This window comes from Falco rusticolus, chromosome 2, assembly GCF_015220075.1.
Source record: "Falco rusticolus isolate bFalRus1 chromosome 2, bFalRus1.pri, whole genome shotgun sequence".
NCBI lineage: Eukaryota > Metazoa > Chordata > Aves > Falconiformes > Falconidae > Falco > Falco rusticolus.
This window is the reverse complement of record NC_051188.1, coordinates 78,744,503-78,763,676: the sequence shown is the minus strand read 5'-3', so window position 1 is coordinate 78,763,676 and position 19,174 is coordinate 78,744,503. Positions and strand designations below refer to the sequence as shown.

General features: G+C 42.0%; 1 protein-coding gene across 1 annotated transcript in view; it reads right to left on the bottom strand.

Moving 5' to 3' along the window:
- BACE2 (beta-secretase 2) overlaps positions 1–19,174 on the bottom strand; it is a 204,746-nt gene that overhangs the window by 181,261 nt on the left and 4,311 nt on the right. The window contains exons 2-3 of the mRNA XM_037377929.1: positions 17,844–18,905; positions 17,280–17,341 (exon numbers count right to left, since the gene is read on the bottom strand). Of these exons, the coding sequence (XP_037233826.1) occupies positions 17,280–17,341; positions 17,844–18,905 (1,124 nt within the window). The remainder of the gene's footprint in view (positions 1–17,279; positions 17,342–17,843; positions 18,906–19,174) is intronic.

The following is a 19,174-nucleotide window of genomic DNA, read 5'->3' as shown; positions in this document are numbered from 1 at the left end:
GGCTTCACTGCTTCCTTTGGACCCTCTAAAAGGAGTGATGTTCCGAGTGCAGCCAGTAATTATAATATAGTTAATGACACTGTCACCATTGGAAATGGGCTTCTGTAGTTCCCAGGTCAGCAAGTGCTACACTCCCCACTTTGTGCCTGACCACAGAACTTCTGAGTCCAACCACATGCTCAGTTGGAGGTTTTACTTAACTTTCAGTATGATGCCCCTCATTCAGTCTTTGAAGTATGTGGCTTGTTTGGACTCCTTGGAGGAACATAAAGCTACACATGGCAGGGCAAACGTTTTGGCTTCCATTCACAGGCTCCTCAGCTACACTACAGTCTCAGGAGGGAGAAATAACATATACTGAGAAGATAGGAAGCACCATGTTTATCAATACCTGCTTTGATAAGTAGGATCAACCTTAACCTCACACCTTAATTCCACCTTCCATTTCAGATCAGATGAGGAAAGGGTAGCTCATTTTACTGGAGCTGGCTGAGGGTGGCTGCAAGATTAACTCCAAGTATCAGTGTGGGTGTATCCTGAATGTCTCCTCTGACAGAGAGATGTGTACTGGTTTTCCAGCTAAGGATGAGTCTAAATAGGAACAGTAATGTATATGGTGAATCTTCTGGGATTTGAACAGCAGTTTATCTCAGTTCTCAGACAAAGATTTTTGTCCAGTTGACATATGCAAACATTGTTCAGTTTATGCTATATATTGTGCAGTCATAGAAAACATGGAGCTGTCATAGACCTCAATTTGAGGGCCTGGTTCCTCAGCTGAAGCTGCAAATACTGATGCTTTTAGTTCTGGAGTCTCCTGTACCAGTCCTTGAATTTGAATAAGCCACACATTCCACTTACTAGCTGTTTGTGTAAGATTTTTGCTTGTGGCTAGAAAAGAACACAAAACCATAAAGCTTCTTTGGTTTTGGTTTGTACTGCCCAGGCAAATTATGTGAGTGTGAATCAACTTTTTAGACTAGCCGTAAAAACCCACTGCTGCCTCCCCTTGGCTGCTGTAACCCCTCTGAAGTCAAGACATGGTCTGATCCCTCTAGACTGAAGCAGCAGTGCAAAAATTATGACACAGAGTGGCATCTCTAAGTCCTGTATCCCATGAACATGTGAAATCTGATGGCTCAGATCCTTTAAATCTTTGTGGAAGTGTGTAATCTTACCCATCTGAGTTAAGCATGCAGACAAAAAGAACAACCTAGGCATTAGCAGAGAAAAGACAGATTTAAGAGTAGCCAAGTAGTTAAACAGTTATTGGTGTATGGATTTTAGTATTTAAAAAAAGAAAAGAGGAGTGTTATTACATGGAGACATAAGCAGTTTTCCTTTGTTTGCTACAGTATACATTCTTGGTTTTAGCTTGTTCAGCTTTGCCTCCTGCCATACCGTATCACAAAGAAAGTGTCAGGTCAAAACATCCAGGCATTTTGGAGACTACACGTTTGTGTATCAGTCAATGGTGGGTGACTACTTTCTTACTGTGTGATTACCAATAAATATTCCTGTCGCAAATACTGACTTGAATTTTCTGGAAAGTAATTAATTGCACAAGCAGGCAACAAACAGTTGCAGCTGCAAGACACAGCTTAGATTTTTCTCAGTAATAATAGTGCTATACTTATACTAAACTGTTCTGAACACCACCAACATATTTTGCATGTCTGAGAATAATATTCTCCACCCCTCCCCTAAATTAATGTTGGCAATTGCTACAAACATCTTATTATGTTGTGAAGAAATTGGGAGAAATGGTGAGTGAAGGAACAATGTGGAGGAGGGGAGAAGTAAGGATATATTGCCATTCCTCTTTCTATGGCAATCTGCAGTTATTTTGCAGTTGTTCGGCAAATTGCTATGAAGACATCAGCTATCGGCTTTGATCTTGATGTACTCCACTACATAGGACTGATGATGTGATGGGAGGGATGGAGAGAGAAGTCTATCTGGTAACTAGTAGAGAAGTTGTGCCAGTTCCTAAACAAAAAAATGCTCCTTTTTCAGTGACCTTCATGACTATAATCTTAGGCTATTCATTTCCCCTACTGTATGAACAACACCCTTAAACAGTATTACCAGCAAAAGTACCAATACCTGACTCTTACACAACACCTCATGTATAGCTCTCCTAAAGTACTTTGCAAATCAAATTGAGGTTCTCAATTTCTTAAGTAAAACATGTGGGGTATTTTTTGAGATAAGAATATTGTTACATGCCTTTTCAGTATGTGGATATGGTAAATACTTTTATATATATATTTTTTAAAGTTAAGTGTATAAATTTTATTTGCTATCTCTGAGAGAGCGTAAAGACCTGAGAAATTATATATTCCTGCTCTCTACAATACCAGCATCTATTCCTACACAAATTTAATGAAACCATTGTTAAAAAACATCCTAAAAAATTAATTCAGATCCCTTCTTACCAGTTGCTCTGCTTCCATCAGTCATTTCTGGTGTGACCACAATTCTTTTCTGTACTCCATCCCTGCACAAAGAAATCATAGCTTCTAATCAAAAGTTCACTGAAGTCTTTAAATAGCTGAGGAGAACTGCAAGAATTAGCACTACATCCCAGAGACTTGCTCAATACAGGTTTTGAGAAAAAGGCTGACATTTTTAGGGAAAGAAAAAAAGGAAAACTTCACTGGGAAAAAATCACCTCCTTAAATGATCCTAAAGAAACCTAAGCATTACCACCTAATCACTAAATATACCCTACAACTATGAGTTTGTTCTGCTTGCTTTATTGGCCTGATAATGACTTGCAAATAGACAGCAAGACACAATTCAAATTGACAGTGTGAACAGCATGTGCAAGGGGAGAGTAATTAACTGAAATACAGAAAAATTGCATTAATCTTCTTTCAGTTCATGTCTAAAAATACTTCCAGGAAAATAAAAATCTAATATACGTTCTGATTTCTTTATTCTGGAAAACCAAAACCAAAAAAGGGGAAAAAAATAAAAAAGAAACAATTTATGAAGTTGAATGAAGAATAGTCATGCAACAGAGGATTAGCAACCTATGCAGAGCATTGCCAGACATCTGTAAGAAACAGTTTGAGAAGCTGTAGGAGATGTCAGTATGACAAGGTGCTGGAAGCATATGCAGGATACAGGAATAATCACTGCCAGAGCCTGCATAACTCACCATTCCTGAAGGCCACTGAAGGCATCAGAAAACGCAGCCTTTCCAAAGCGAGAAACAGCCCTTTCTCATTTCAGTAGTTCAATCCCAGAAAGGGGAAAGCTGTTTGACTAAGTAGTAATAAGCAGAGGTGCCTTGTGAGAGCACCATGCTGCCTTGTACTGCCTTTGAAAAGAGTTCTGCAAGTTCTGCTGTCTCAAGAGACTCATGTAACAGGCAGATGCAGATGCTGCCACACTGTTGAGGAGCAACCAGCTGAAATTATTGTGTCACCAGTGAGACTGAGCTGACCAGGCGAATTAAAAACTGTAATTATGGCTCAAGCATTTTTATGGTATTGTTTATAGTCGACAGTAAAGGAATAAGACCCAAAGCACTGTTATTTGGGCAGTAGTTCTGCTTCCATTGAAGTCACTGGATAAAAATCTCTTTAATTTCGGTGGCACTGAACTAAGGTGCATTGATGACTGTCAATTCACTGTTAATTCTTTAACACCCCCAATGCACAGCTGCACACTCCATGTAAAGCTGGCAGCAGTGGGGAATTAACTGGTGTTACTCTTTTCTGTCTATTGAAATGACAGAGGATCGAGTGGACTGGAGAAGGTGCCTGCACTTTCATGACTGCTACATTTCAGTCTTTGGGTTTCAAAACTGGCATCTCCTTCAGTGTGCAGCAAGTCCCTGAGGGAGAGCCACAGGCTTCTGTTCCACATCTAGTTCTGTCCTGCTCTGTGTTATAAACGGACTCCAAAGCAGACTTTCTCCTTTACACACTGTCCTTTGAATCCTGTGACTTACGTTCATAAAAGCTTTTTTGGCCTTGCAGTAAAATTGCTCCTCAACTCTCACTTCTCTACTACTGAGCAGCCAAGAGGAAGGAAAGATGCACAGCTCTGCAACCCTGTTCTACCCGCACACTGTCAAAACCTGCCAACGGTTCTTCACGCAAATGAGTTTCCAGCTGACAATGTATGTTTTTAATTTAGCTCACATGGTTATACATGGGCAGGTGAGAAGGGCCCATTTCCCTTTATCATTTCTTTTTTTTCCCCCTGTGCTGGTAAATGTATTTCATCTTGTAACTCTTGCTTTGGATTAAAAAGCTGTTGCCTTTGGCACTAAAGCTGCACAGCGGGCTTAGGAAAGTAAGGCTTCCTTTCATTGCCATGTTTGAAACTAGAGGAAGTCATCATATTACTTTAACAAGCAGCAATGAATGAAAATGTTTAATATAATTATGCAAGCATGACTAGCTGTATAGCTGCATTCTAACTGCCACAGATTTTGCTCTGTGTGATTCCTCATGCTGGTGGATAACATGATCATCTATTTTCCACTAACAGTCAAGTTAGGACTTTGTTGTGAAGAGTCTTGCAAGGTGAGTTCCCCAGCAATGTTTTCCTTCATTTCACAACATCAGGTCTTTAAATGCAGGACTGAGCTGTAGATCTGGGATTAGGTTTTGCTGCCACTGAGCATTTAATGCCCCACACTAAAATATCACTAAGTCTTTGCACATGGGAAGGAGGATCGATCTTCTGCTTTAGCTTCTGTTGTGGTAGTGTGTGGAATGAAAATCAGCTCCTGGCTTGTGACAGACCAGAGCAAACCACTCAAAATACAGCCACTCAGCAAAAGCCCCTGTCACAGACAGTGACCTGAGCTAGCTTGGGTGGCAGAAGTAATGTTGCCTCATACCTTATGGTGTTCCTCCAATTAGTTAGCTCTCAATATATGGCACTATATTGTGCCACATAGTATGTCTTTAATTGCTGTGTGTTCTACCCTCTGTCAGTAACGTGGGTGCTGATTATGGTTTAGTGAAGAAGGCTGGAATTCATGTCATCTAATTTTGGATGCTGAAGTGGGAGCTGGCTGAGCTTGCTTTGCATTGGAGAGAAAAGGTGCGCCTAACATTATTGGCCTCATTTCTGTTTTAGCATAAAATGAATTTTCTTCTGGTGTTGACAATTTTTCTTGAGTGACTAAAATTTTTCTAGAAAATATTTTTATTTTTCCTTAAATGCTTTCATTTTTAATAAATTATAGAATCAGACAATAAGTAAAGTTATAAAGGAGTTCTTGAGATTCTTGTGTCCTGTCCCTCTGCTCAAAGCAGGGTCAGCTGCAGCAGATTTCTTAGGACCGTGTCCAGTCAGGTTTGTAGTATCTCCAAGGACCAAAACTCAACAGCCTGTCTGGGAAACTTGTTCCCAGTGTCTGATCATCCTTACAGTAAATAAATAAATAAATAATTATGTTTAAATGGAATTTTATGTATTTCAGTCTGTGTCCATTTCCTCTTGCCCTTTCACTGGACAGCACTGAGAGTGCCTGTGTCTTCTTCACGCCTCATCAGGTGGTTTTACACATTGATAAGATCTCCTCTTGAACCTTCTCTTCTCCAGGCTTAACAGTCCCAGTTCTCTCAGCCTTTCTTCATATTCTTCAGTCCATCAATTGTCTTTTGAGACACTTTGCTGGACTCTCTCTAGTCTGTCCATGTCTCTCATACTGGAGAGGCCAGAACTTGACACAGCACACCAAGCATGTCTAAACCAGTCCTGAGCAGAGGGGAAGGACCACCTCCCCCAATCTGCTGGCAATGGTCTTCCTAATGCAGCCCAGGCGGCATTTGCCCTACAACTCAAAACTCTTCTGAATATTGTCATAAGTGAATGTTTTCTGTGAAATTTCCATTTTTATTATGATCTCATTTTTCTGCAAAGGACCAATTCCAACAAAAACTTGATTAGTCCTAGTAGCATTAATGGTGTTTCTCATACCTCTTCTCCATATGAAGTTAGACACAGACAGGTCTAACTTCACCCAGACTCAAAGCTTCTACCAGAGGGAACCAGAGCTTGGCCACCTTAGTGCAGTGATTAGCCCACGGTGATAAGACCTAACTCTTAGTGCCTCATTAGTCAGGTTTTATGGCTTTTGGGATGGAGCTGACTCACACCTGGCCAGCTCAGAGGATGGCTAGGATTGACACAGAACTGTCTGCATGGGGCCATGTAGATAGGCCTTTCTCCTTAGCTTGTAAATAAGTTAGGGAAAGGATGATTGGTTACTGTGATAGTGGGCCACTGATTGTAACTGAGTCTTTCACATGCTAATATAGTCTGGATAATGAATAAAAGCAGAACACTCCACTAATATTCTTATCATTTGAGAAGGGGCAGTGACTTTGTTAATGGAACTTTTTTTTTTAATCTTAGGCACAAGGATACATGTGATTTAGTGTTCTTATTTTATCAGCTAGTAGTGAAACTGAATGATAAATTGGTATGCTATGATTTAGCCTTGTGACTTTTCCTGATCCTCCACCTTGCTTTTTACTATTTTGATTTAAGTTACTCAGAGAGATAGTTACTGAACAGTAACATGTCAGAGCTGGGTTCTATCCTCTTCCACCTTCAGCCTCTTTGCAGAGTGAGACAGCATGGTCAGTATGCACATTGCTTCGGAGAAAATGACCTATAAAAGATACAAAGTAGTAAAGAATTGTCCCCATATGATTGGACTGGTGGTATTAGGCTAAATTAAGTTTACCATATGTGTACAATGCACTGGAGTCAGTGTAAGGGTTTCATGAAAGAGTCAATATTCTGTTAGCTGTTCCCCCAGCATCCACTGTAGTCTGAAATTGCCATTGTTCTACAAATAAACTTGTATAGGATGGAGTGGGTGGGTTCTTACCTACATAAAAAACATCAAATTCACTTCTGTGGTGTAAAAGGAGCTAGTAATGTAGGTTTTTTCTACTACTGACCAATTCCCATTTTCTTCTCATCATTACCAGAATAATTCAAAGCCACATACATATAGGTAAACTCCTGTAGGCTTGTAATAATTTACTGTATCATGTGAGCCCTAACTAAGAAGCAGGTACATGTTGTACTAGGCTTACTAGAGAAAAGTAAAAAAAAACCAAACAATAAAATAGAGAGCACACAATGTGCTTCTAACAGAGAAGGGTTGGTAGGAACAAGAAATGAAGTAGATCAGGGTGTTTTGGAAAGGCAAGGGAATGTTTAGAAAAGAATTCAGCAAGTTACAGACTATCTCTTCCCTAACTAATAAATGACATCATCTTGACATCGTCAAAGTATGGTGACAGGGAGAGGACCTAAGAACAGATCGAACAGAGGATGGCTTTCATAAATCTTGCAGGATATTTCTCCTTCTATACAAAGGAGAGCATGAGAATTAGAATACAGGCAGGTGGTATCATGTATGGGTGAACAAGACTTGAGGAGTGTTAAAACTAACAGCTGATGGTTTGCTACCTGGAAGCGAGAAGATGGCTTCATGTTCAGGGTTCTTACTGGAAATGGAAAGAAACTTTCTGGGGTTTTTTTTGTACTGGAGAGTTTTGAATGAATGTAAACAAACTGGGTCTCTGTGATTTATCTTTGATGGAGCATGGCACTGTAATGTTCACTTGAGGGCTGTTTTATGCTGTGAATCACAGCATCTTTTCTTGCATCCTTTGTGAGACATTATTTCACATAGTCAAATGCATTCAGAGGCAATTTTTTTATTTCCATAATATATTGGATGGTAAAATTCATCTTTGTTAAAAGTGGTCTTATAAGCTGATGTTTTCAGAATGTTTTCAAGCCTTTAGATCCAGGACATCTCTGTTGAGAAAGAAATCTCTGTATCTTGTGAGGCTAGAAGGTATTTCTAATGGTGAAACATGAGTCTTCCTAATTTAAAAGACTCATTTGGATCTGGAAGACTGTGATTTTTATCACTAGAAACACATTGGCGTATGTAAAAGCAGTTGCATGTAAGTTTAGCAGCTGTATACATCACACTTTCACTTCCTTGTTGTAGATAAATTCTTGCTTTACAAAGGTACAGTACATTTTGAGATCAACCAGTTATACAGTTAGCTGTTGCTAATAATAATAAAAAAAAAAGCAGTGCAGCTCTTGCTATAGATGTTATAATCAATCAGGCAAATTCAGCTATAGGAACCTCAGTGCGAAAAGGTGCTTTAGGGATAGCACTGAAGTTTGGTTGGTTTTTTTTAATATAAAGAACATTTCACAGATGATTTCTCAAAAACAGGAAGTCATGAAATTTTATCATCAGGTATCATTCACAAGCCTGGTGTTTCTCTGTTTTTCCCAAGAGGTATAAATTAAGACATTATCACTGCAATACTCGTAGATGAATCTCTACAGCATTGCCTTGCAGAGATCAAATAAATCCAGGCCATTTGGAGAAAACTCGACATTCATAAAAAATAGCAGCTTATCCACAGATAACAATACAGGATGTAATTTGAACCATTTAGTACCAGGTTACAGATCTTCAGAGCAGCCTGTAAATCAGAGTTTTATTTTTCACAGCAATGTAAATTACTGTGGTTTGATGGCTTGATTTGTTTGGGTTCACATAAACTGACTATGAATAAAATCTGTCAATTTTTTTGACAATATATTTTTTAAACATATATTATTGAAGGAATCTGAATATTCAATGCTTCTTGCTGCCAACAGCCTGCACTTATGCACTGTCGGGCATATAAAAATTGGTGAAAATTTTTGAAAAATTAACTGTAGCCACCAAAGCTAGATGCACCTAGATGAGGCAAAGGCTCTTGTTCCTCCCCTTTATTTCTCACAACTTTGTATGTTTTAGCAGAAGCCTGGTTAAGTCAAAGTAATTTTGCTCAAGGACACGGAGTAGGGTAACACAGAGCTGATTGTGGACCTGAATCAAATTTTACAGGCTGGAGGGAAAGTGTTTTTTTCCTCTTGTGTCACCACATGGAAGCTGTCAGTACAGCATATTTTAAATTCTTGGTAGAACATTAGGAATGTGATGAGCTGTAAGTGTGAAACTCTTGTTTTCTGATATTTTTCCCCTAAAAAAAAAAACAAACCCCAAAAGAAAGAGACAACATCAGGAGAATATAAGAGTATAAGGGTGTGTAAACTTTCTCATGCTGGATCGACCTTAGTTTCATCCATGGTCGGTTGCAAGAACCATATGACATGCAAATATAAAATTTTTGCCACTCTGAATTTTAATAATTACAGATTTTATTCAGATGGTGGAATTAATTACTACAGGAAGTCATTAAGGCAATTCTAAGCCTCATGTTCTAGAGTTTAAGCTTATCTTGAATTATGGGAGCACAAGGCTTAGGGTTCCTGAGATCCGTGTAAAGTTTGAACTTTGTGGTGAACCTTGATATGATCTTGTCCCTAGTGACTTCTGGTGGCAATAAGTTTCATGGTTTAGTAACATGTCGTGTGAGGAAGAATTTCCTCTTAGTTTTAATCACAGTGACAGACCTAACTTTTTACATTGTTCTTTTATTGATATACCAGGCCCACCTCCTTTTGCTTTAGTAGCCATAAAAACTGAAAAAGCTATTCTTTTGAAATAAGGAATACTTCCACACACTCATATTTCTTTCATACATAGCCACTTTCTCCTTGAGAAGGAAGAACGTGGGAAAAGGGAATTTTAAGAGGAAGAAATGTTATTTTAAAGAATGGAACTGAACGGAGTGACACAATTATGTGCTTGGCAAATATTTCTACCTTTGAAGCAATATCAGTGGAAGCCTGAGGGAGACAGAGTTTCAGAACATTAAAACCACAAACTTTCTTTTTAATAATACATGAAGTTGCCTTAATAAATCCTTATGGAAACTGTAATAGCAGCAGTTAATGACTGGTTTTCGTTAATGACCCATTAACATGTTAGCAAAGCAGCCACTAACTGTGGTATTTGGTGAGAATCAGTTTCAAAGGGGAGATTAATATTAAAATCTGATGTTGATTTATTAACCAATACATTTTTAAGGTATTACTTTCTACCTGCAGCAATGAACACACACCGCAGTAGTAGTGTTGGTAAATGAGTAATTCCATGAGGATTAATAATCAGTTTTGTTCCAATAAGGCAACAGAAAAAAGAAATAGCTGTCCCTTCCCATGGGTGTTATTGATGAGGTAAATTTCAGTCTTGGATGATGCTTTAAAACAATGTTCCTACTGTGGGTCTTAACAGGACACCTAGAAATCTGAGCCATGCAAAAGCAGCATATATGTGGACCTAGTTTTGTCTAATTAGGTCAGAGAGCAGGAACTTCCATCAGTTCTTTACTGAGGAGGCCAGTAAAACAAATGACATTAAAAAAAAAGCATGGTCCTTTTGCAGCCAAGGAACTGCATCAGCTGAGATAATTAAACCCACTTTTTTAATGTATTTACTTAATAACCATTTTTGTGCATGTGTCACAGGACAAAACTTTCAGTTCTGCACTTTATACCTGTGGCCCTGCACAACAGGAGACTCTGAGTGTGCATCCTTGTGTCCAAGCCCGTTGTTGGAGTCAATGCTGTTTTGGCATGACCAGCATCTGTCACTTGCTGTTAGTTCTCTTTCTATATGTCTTACAAGTTTGTGTCATGCTTGTATCTGCTTGTTGCTTTATTTTCACCTCAGTTAAGGTAGAGTTAAAGAAATCCACTCTGTACTTAGAGGGGAAGGTGGCAAAGTCTGTGTTGGTACTTCTTGGGGAGCAGGTTCCATGTTCTGGGGTCAACCTTCATGAAATTGCGGTATTTTTTGCACATTAAGTTTTATGTTGTTCTACAAAATTCCAGAGTTACTGATCACAGACTTCATCTTCATTGCTTCTCAGAAATGAAGGTTATAAATTCCCCAGAAAAACCTTTTCCTGAGTTCATACAAAACTGAAAGACAAGCATATTCTTGGCACATTGATTAGCAAGCCTTGCCTGCCTAAGCAACCACCTGATCTCAGCAGGCTTCCTTCCCTCATTCCTCTCTTCAGTGTGTGTCAGCCTGTGCTGTGTCCCAGATCCCCATGGTCTCTCTATCAGGAGAGCTCTGCTGCTTTGCAAGGAATGAAACTTTTTCCTCCTTCAGCTCTTCAAATGGAGTCACTGAGGTATAGCGACAGGAAACGTGTGGCTGAGGGCTACTAGTTCTAACCTCTCCTAGAGCTTTGGTCCCATGCTACTCACTCAAGTGGTTTTATTTGATAGTTAGATCCCTTTCCCTTGTTAGTAAACAGCATTGTGGTAGGGTTCAGGTGCTCAAACATCTCTCTGTGGGGTACCCAGTGGCTGAAATTACAGTATCAGTTATACCACTGGAACTAAGTAAGAGGCAAGGTCCCTCACATACATCATGGGGTGACAGGTGGTAAAGACATGCCAATAGGTACTTTTCTGCCTGGGCATGTTAAGGCATAATAAAACATTATGAAGTGGTCAGGTAATAGCCATTATAAGCTAGCTATCATTCTGTCTGGTGTCCTGCCAGCAATATTTTGGCCAATCAACTAAAGAGAGCATTCATCTGATGTTGACCCATGGCATTGTTTTCCTTTGTGATTTGTGTGTGTATATGTGTACCTTGCATTTTTTCAACACTTTGACTATTTGTTTAATCAGTTTGAGATGCCTGTCTCCCAAACAGTCTACTTCTTCTGAAGCCACCTGACCAAGAGAAGAAAGTGAGCAGGTCTGCTCACAACCCTCTCAGCTAAAAGGCACTGCCAGGACGGCAAGGGCAGATGGAGCTGAAATAGAAACTCAAAAGCAACTTGTTCATGGAGAAATGTGTTCTCTTGAGTAATTCAAAATCCTTTGTATTCCCCTGAAAAACTTTGTACACTAACAGCATCACTGTAAAAAGGTAACATTAATAAAGGCAGACCTCATTCATGGATCAGTTACTGATCCACCAACAATTTATTGCTGCTGTTAAGTGGAGTCTTCACATGTTGATTTTTTCAGTATGAAACCAGGACATGAAACAACTGATCCCAGTGAAGGGTTCTCCACATGCAGTACTGTCTTGAGCTTTGCCTCTTTGAAGAGAAAGCAGATTTATTTGGGGTTCTTGCCATGTCAAAGGAAATTAGAAGTTCAATCATGCTGCTTCCTTATCAGTACCACCTACTGTTTCCAGTTGCTGAGAATCACTATAAAACACTCTGGATCTGTTCTTAGTTGATAAGGATAGTGTTTTATTTCAGGAGAATAAGGCCTGCCTTTTTTTAGGAAACATTTATTTAAACATCTGTTCATAAGCTGCCTTCTGTCCAAAATGTCTCGCACTATTTTTGAGTCTTTCTCATTTCCACAGATGAACTGTGGTAAGACACAGCTCCAAAAATCTGAAGAGTTCTCTTGAGATGACAAAAGGAAGTGGAGCTGAAGCATACTCAGAAAGTCAACTCTGCACTGTAATTTACAGCAGTAACAGCACCTCAGCAGCAGCAGTTCCTTGTGACACCTGATGCTGCCTGGTGTGAGATAACCTTCCAACTTCAGTGACAGCACTATGAAAGACAACCGGTCATTCTGTTTCAGGCTTGGGTAAAGGCTGAAACTGAGCAGCGTGTATCAGCAGTCGTCAGGTAGAGATGACAGTGGGGGATTTTTGTTTGGCTTTGGTGGTTTCTGTAGACTTCTCGGCCCAGCTTGGTGTAGCTGATGCAGCTATAAGTGCTAGCAAAAACCCACATTGCTGCTTCGTGGCATCACAGAGAAAGATACAGCTCCTCGCCTGTCCCGAGGGTCTGCCTCATGAGAGTTCACAGGTCTGAAGTGATCCCCCCACCCTATATGTTTTAGGTGCAGCTAAGGCAGCTTTAAGTGGTGAGATAGAAAAAAAATCACGGGCAGTGCTACCTTAAGCTTACTTACAACACCTAGCTTTGATGTTCATTTAATCCAACTCTGATACTTAGAATGAGCAATTTGGTTGGAGCCTAAGTGAGGCTGGGGCTTGGATAAATGCCAGCTTGCTGATCCTCTGTCTGATGAAGACCGAGGAAAACAACTGGAAGATTTGGCAGAAATTATATCAGTATCCCTGATTGAGAGCGTGCACCTGCCACTTGCTGTTCAGGTCTATAATTCAGGTCTTTCTAAAATTACACCTGCTTCTTTTGCATGTTTAGTTAGAAGCTGTTGGCAAGGTTGTGTTTTATAATCTGTGCAACCATTTTTTTTTTTTCTGAATGTGTGATGGCAGGGCTCAACATGAGACTCTTTGGAACTTCAGCTGGCCTGGAGGTGAGGAGAGACCCTGGTATAACCTGTCACATGCTCAGACACATTTAACTAGACCCAGGTACTCTAGGGAGAGGGGGAAAAATGACAGTCTTCAGCATGAGCATGAACATGGTTACTGAAAATATGCTCATTTGGGGATGGGAAGGGGCCATGTTCACCTACTGAAATAGCTTTTGTTTCAGCTGGCTACAGGTTTCAGATCTTCCTGTCCCTCTGAGGAGGACTTGAATCCAGGAATTATGGCACAAATCTCTGCAAGAAGGGGTCCTGGGTCATAACTTTAAGTAAACAACTAAAGTGTGTTGTAATACATGCAGATGCTGCGAGGAGTTAGCTGGGTATGGACTATCCTTCCTTCTCAATTGTCTTCTTCCTTCCCCTCCTCCTAGCTCCTCACATTTCATTCCTTTAACATGTATAGATTTAAAACCAAGAATACATGAGATAACAGGAGCGCATGTTGTTCATCCAGCCTGAAGAGAAGGCTGAGGTAATTTTAGGTAATTACAGAGGGCAAAACTGATCCCCAGTTACCTTTGGTAAGGTACTGAAATAGCTTTCACATGAAGATAAGATCTTTCATAAGATCCTTCATAATGTTATCTCTTACAACAATCTCTGTAACAATATATATAGTATTAGAGAGATATATATAGTTGTACTTGCATTCGTAATGACTTGGATACTTTCAGGAAAAAGAAAGTGCTAGGCAGACGACAGAAGGACTTGAGAACAAACTAAAAGAAGGTTTTCATGAATTAGAAATTGGAAATTATGTTTAGAAAATCACAGGGAATGGAAGAGTCTCTATAAATTCTCAGGTTATTATATAACTTGCTCTATGTTTTTGTGCAAAAAAATAAAATAAAATTTAGCAACAGAGTATTGTTGTAGGACTAGATATACCTCTAGTCACCTCCTGGATTTTCTTGCCCCAGAGCATGCACAAAGATGCTTATGTCTTGAGAGTGCTGGAGACATGAAAACCCTGGCGTGCTCCCCAGTACATGTCAGTCTGCTGCACTTCTGCCAACAGAAGTATGGAAATGGAGTAGAGGAAGTATTCTTCCTTTTGCCCCCATTTATCACCCCACACTCAACTACTGAGAGCGCTATCTTTCAGGGTGGGAGATCCATGTCTCAGTGCATCCCTGCTTGCTTTGGAGAAGGACTCCAACTCTTTTGACTCAGAGAAGATGAGGTTACTATAGCATTACATGACATCTTTTAAGTTGCCTTTGGCCTTGCTATGTGATGAGAGTATGGAAAAGTACTACTTGGAAAAAAAAAAAGGAGCAGGGTGTTAATACTCCTGGGCAAGTGAACTACCACAAAGAAGACAGGGTATATTAGGTTCAACCTTTTCTTTAATATTTGTCAGAGAATAATTTGAACCCAGTTCTCCCTCCCTCTGTTGGGTATAGAACAGGTGCAGAAGACATTTGTCTCCTCTTCTGCTGCTCCTGAGAGAGGGCTGATGGTGCGTCAGCACTCAGCCAGTAAGCACCTCTGGGCCACTGCCCAGTGAATGTTAGGCCACCTCTCTTTTAGTTGTTTCCCATCAGTTGATGTGCCTCTCCACTTATTTTCCTTGAATCGCATTCTGCAGTACCTAACTCCTCTGTATGAAGTACCAGGATACTGGCTACTACGTAAGGTTCTGATTTTCACTGTGTATAAGCCCACTTAAAGTTTGGCTTTTGCAATACTATTTCAATATCTGAATCCTTTAGTGGATTAGCCCTTGGCTTCCCTGTGCTTCAGTTCTTGTTCTTTGATATAGGAATAACAACACATTTCAGACTCACAGGGATGCTGTGGAAGATGGACAAAACACTGTCAAGTGTTGAGATATTGTTCTGAGAAGGCAATAGAATTGACTAAGCCAAGTCATGAGGAAAAGTCTGGATCACAACTCTTCAGAACAGAGGTATGCTGAGGAAGCCCAAAGCACTGCCTGTGCAACTGGATTCCACATATTCAGATGTTACTCAATCTTTTCAAGAAATGTGGGGTCAGACAGTGCATCAGCAAAGACCACTGGGAAGTTTCTCCCAAGAAAAATGGTGGGCATGAAGACAGTGAGAACTTGGAAGGATCCTTTCCTCATCAAAAAAACCCCTGTGCAGAACCATCATGTTACAGCATTAAGTTACATTCCTAGGCATTCACTACTTGTCTGCACAAACATCTTCCAAGTTATATAATTAGGAAATTAATGACAAAAGTATTTAATATGAGAACCAACAGTGAAAACAACTGACAAGTTTTTTTCCCCTTTGCTGGTTTAACAACCTATTTTGATCATTTCATATCAAGAGAAGAATATTTGTCTCAGAACTGATCATTATTTCTTTTTGAGGAAAGTATATGTAAAATACCAAGGAAAATATTTCTGGATACGAGATTCCTGCTATCAATTCTATAATAAATAAAACAGTATTGTTCTGTAGAACACTTGCTGATATTTTTGTGTATTTAATTTATGTAAGAAGCAAGATGAAGCCAAGTCCATGTTTAGAACCTTACAAATAATTAATTCAGTGCTTTTGCAGTTTGCCCTAATTTGAAAATTGATTATTTTTCTTTTCCTGTTCTTCTTTTTCCCACAGTTCTTTAGCAGGTATTATGAGACATTACATTTGCTTGCAGGGCTACTAATATATTGCCAGAGGAAGACTCGACTCAGGGAATTCCACTTTGTTTAATTTATCGGAAATGAAAATAAACTTTTAATTACTGATTTGGATATTGAGAAACAAAGAAGACAATCAATTAAACAAACACTTAAGGAAACACCCTTCCTCTCTTTTGCAAGGCTCAAGTTCAGTCCAGCCACCTCTCCTCCTCCTTCCTAGTTTCCCCTCCTCTTGTTTTGCTGCAGGTTACACTCAGTCCCTTCAGTGATGGGATGGGCAGTGCAGGAGGCTGGGGTCAGCGTGTAACGGTTTTTTGTGCCACTCCTTGTTTCTTTTTTCTCTCATGGCTCCTTGTTTCTCACTCATTTCCTCTGCTCTGGCATGAATTCCTCCACGGGCTGCTGTCCCCTCAGCAGTGTCGCTGCCCTGGTGTGACTTATTCACTGGCCACAGCCTCCTCAGAGGCATACCTCCTCTTGTGTCTCCTTTTGTGCACCTCCTCCTTTGTGTGTCCTGCCCCAGCTGTTACCATGCTTTCTTAAACATGCCTGAAGAGATGGAACCGTAAGCTGCTTTGTCTGTCTGCAGTTTTGGTGCATGATGGGTGAGTGCTGCCCATTTCTGAGCTGCCTGGACCCAGCTGTCACCAGCACAGGGTACTCCCTGGTCTCCTCCTACACAGGACACCCTTCAGCCCCCTGTTACCCAAATCTTGCCAGATATGCCCATGTCATGTATAAACAGTATATATAAATCATTTAGCTATTTATTTATCTTGTCGAGAAGCTAATGATATTGACACCGAGACCATATCTATCTTTTAGTTGTCTCTAATTTACTTCCCCTTCCTCTGTCACTGCCAAAAACATTTCCATCCTTACAGCTACTCTGAGCCATACTTTGAAGTTTGCTTTTGACAACTGTCTCTCACCTCACATATCCAGAACCTGTTGCTTTTTACTCAGCATAAGTATGATCTGCCATTCCTCCTGCCAACCACATCATGTGTCCTGTTCTCTGCTGCAAATACTTGTATCATTGCAAGAGCTTGCTCTCTGGCCATCCCAGTAGACAAGTATACATGTACTGACCTGTCTCCTTGCAAAATATATCCCAGAAGGTAATTCTCCTTGCTGGTCCACAAGCTAAAACAATAACTAATTCCATACTTCAAAAGGTTTGGGAGTTTTGCATCTACTATCTTGTCTTATTCATGGTTTCAAATACTATATCTTCCATCTTTTTTCTTGTTGTTGCTCTTTTGTGGAGGTTTATGCCTTTACTACAGTCTCTTTTTCAACTCCATATATAACCACTTCAGGTTTTCTTTCCAACAGCCCCTTCTGCATATCATGATCTTAGTAAGACCTATCCCCATTTTACCTTGGAGTCCACCTTAAAGGCCTGTTTCTTTGCTTTGCTGCCAGTGTGACTACAGTTCTCTTCTAGGGAAAACAGTTTTTAATACCCCTTTACCTTAATCTGCTGCTCAGTTCTATGAGCACCTAAAGACAAGATGTTACACTTTTCCCATGCAAAGCATGAGCTACAGGTCTGCAGGATCTGGGTCTAGGATCTGTGGTCTGGGTCCCAAGCCATGCTAGCGGTGTCACCTGTCTCGAAGAAAAAAAAACCAACTCCATTCTGGAGAACTCCAACACTCTCTCATTGACTCACATATGAGTGGAAACCCAAGCAATTCCACCCACCCAAAGATTTACAACTCAGCAACGATCTTGCAAGTAAGACAGGTCAATAGTGGGGATACTTCCTGTAAAAAAGCGATTTTCGATGCTGGATCAACCGCCCTTTAAAACAAGTAAATAATGTCCTATGTAAAACCCAATTTAAGACTTTTTCCCGCTGCCCCCTCCAGAGTGCCATCTAGAAGGCACCGATGACGACGAGGCACGCACTTTCCGTGCACGTGCAGTTGGGACTGCTCACCCCGTTGTATCTGACGGTAAAGCAGGTTGCAATCGTTTGTTCTTTTGGTCCTGCGTCCCCTCCGGCTGTGGAGACTCTGTGGTGCTTTAAGACCGCAGCGGGCTGGCGCGGGGTTAGCGCTGCCCTGCGCCGCGCCGGGCGGCAGGAGCGGGCTCAGTGCGGTCACAGCTGCCGGCGAGGGAAGATGCGCCCGCCCGCCCGCCTGCCTGCCGCCGGGCCGGGGGCAGCCGTGTGAGGAGCCGCTCGCCGCGGCTCGGGGCCGGCCGCTGCCGGGGATGCTCCTGTGCTGGCGCCGGAGGATTTTGTCACCTGTGGCCCTGCCCCCGCCGACCTGCGGGCGCCTCCCTGAGCCGAGGACGCACCTGGGCGCCGCGCACCCGCCTCCCGCCCCCGCCGCCGGCTGCCTCTTCCCCCGCCCGAGAGCCGGGCGGCGAGTGTCGGCGGAGCCGCGGGGCTGCAGGCGGGGCTGAGCGCTCGCTGGGCGGACGAGCGGCCCCGCAGGCTCCGAGCAGCCACCAGCCGAGGGAGGCGGCGGCCGGACCCGGTGCGCGCTGCCTGGCAGCTCCGGCCCGGCCGTGGGCGCGGCGGGCGAGGGCGAGCCCGGAGCCCGGAGCGGGGAGCGGGGGAGCGGCGGGGGCATGTGGATGTTGGCCGTCGCCTTGCTCCACAGCATCTCGCATGGTGAGCGCTGCCGGCCCCCGCCCGGGGCTCCTTCCCCTTCCCCTCCGCGGGCGGCGAGCGGGTCGCGGTTGCGCCTGGGGGGTCGAACGCGTCGCGCCGGCTGCCGGCAGCCGTGGGGAGAAGGAAGGGTAGAGCTGCCTCTGCAGTCAGTTAAACCACCTTGCCTAGCAAAGCGACAGCCCGTAACTTCATAGTATTTTGGCGAACATCGGAACAACCTTCGCGGAGCGGGGGTGGGGTGGGGGGACACTGCGGGCGTTTTTTCGTTCCGTCGCCGTCCCGTCGTACGCCCCGTCTGGCTCCCCCCATCCCCTACCCCGCGGCGAAAGACCGCGTTCTGCTGGGACAGAAGAATTCGGTGCTTCGGTGCCGTTCGCCACCCTGCAGAGGAAAGAAAACTAACGTGTACGGTCTTTGGAAGGTCTTAGTTTGTGCTCTGCAGTGTGTTTAAGAGCTTGTATGTGGTAGCTGTATGTGCTGTGTGTGTTATTTCTGCTGGGTTCTTATCTACCGGTTTCCTATTAATCCTTACCTAAATATATCTTCCAAGAAACCGAATTTAGAAATAGGTTTTAAAAATATTATTGCAGTCGTGGAAGTATATTGGGTACAAGGAATGACTGGGGCAGGTTTCCAAGGCGTGGAAGAGA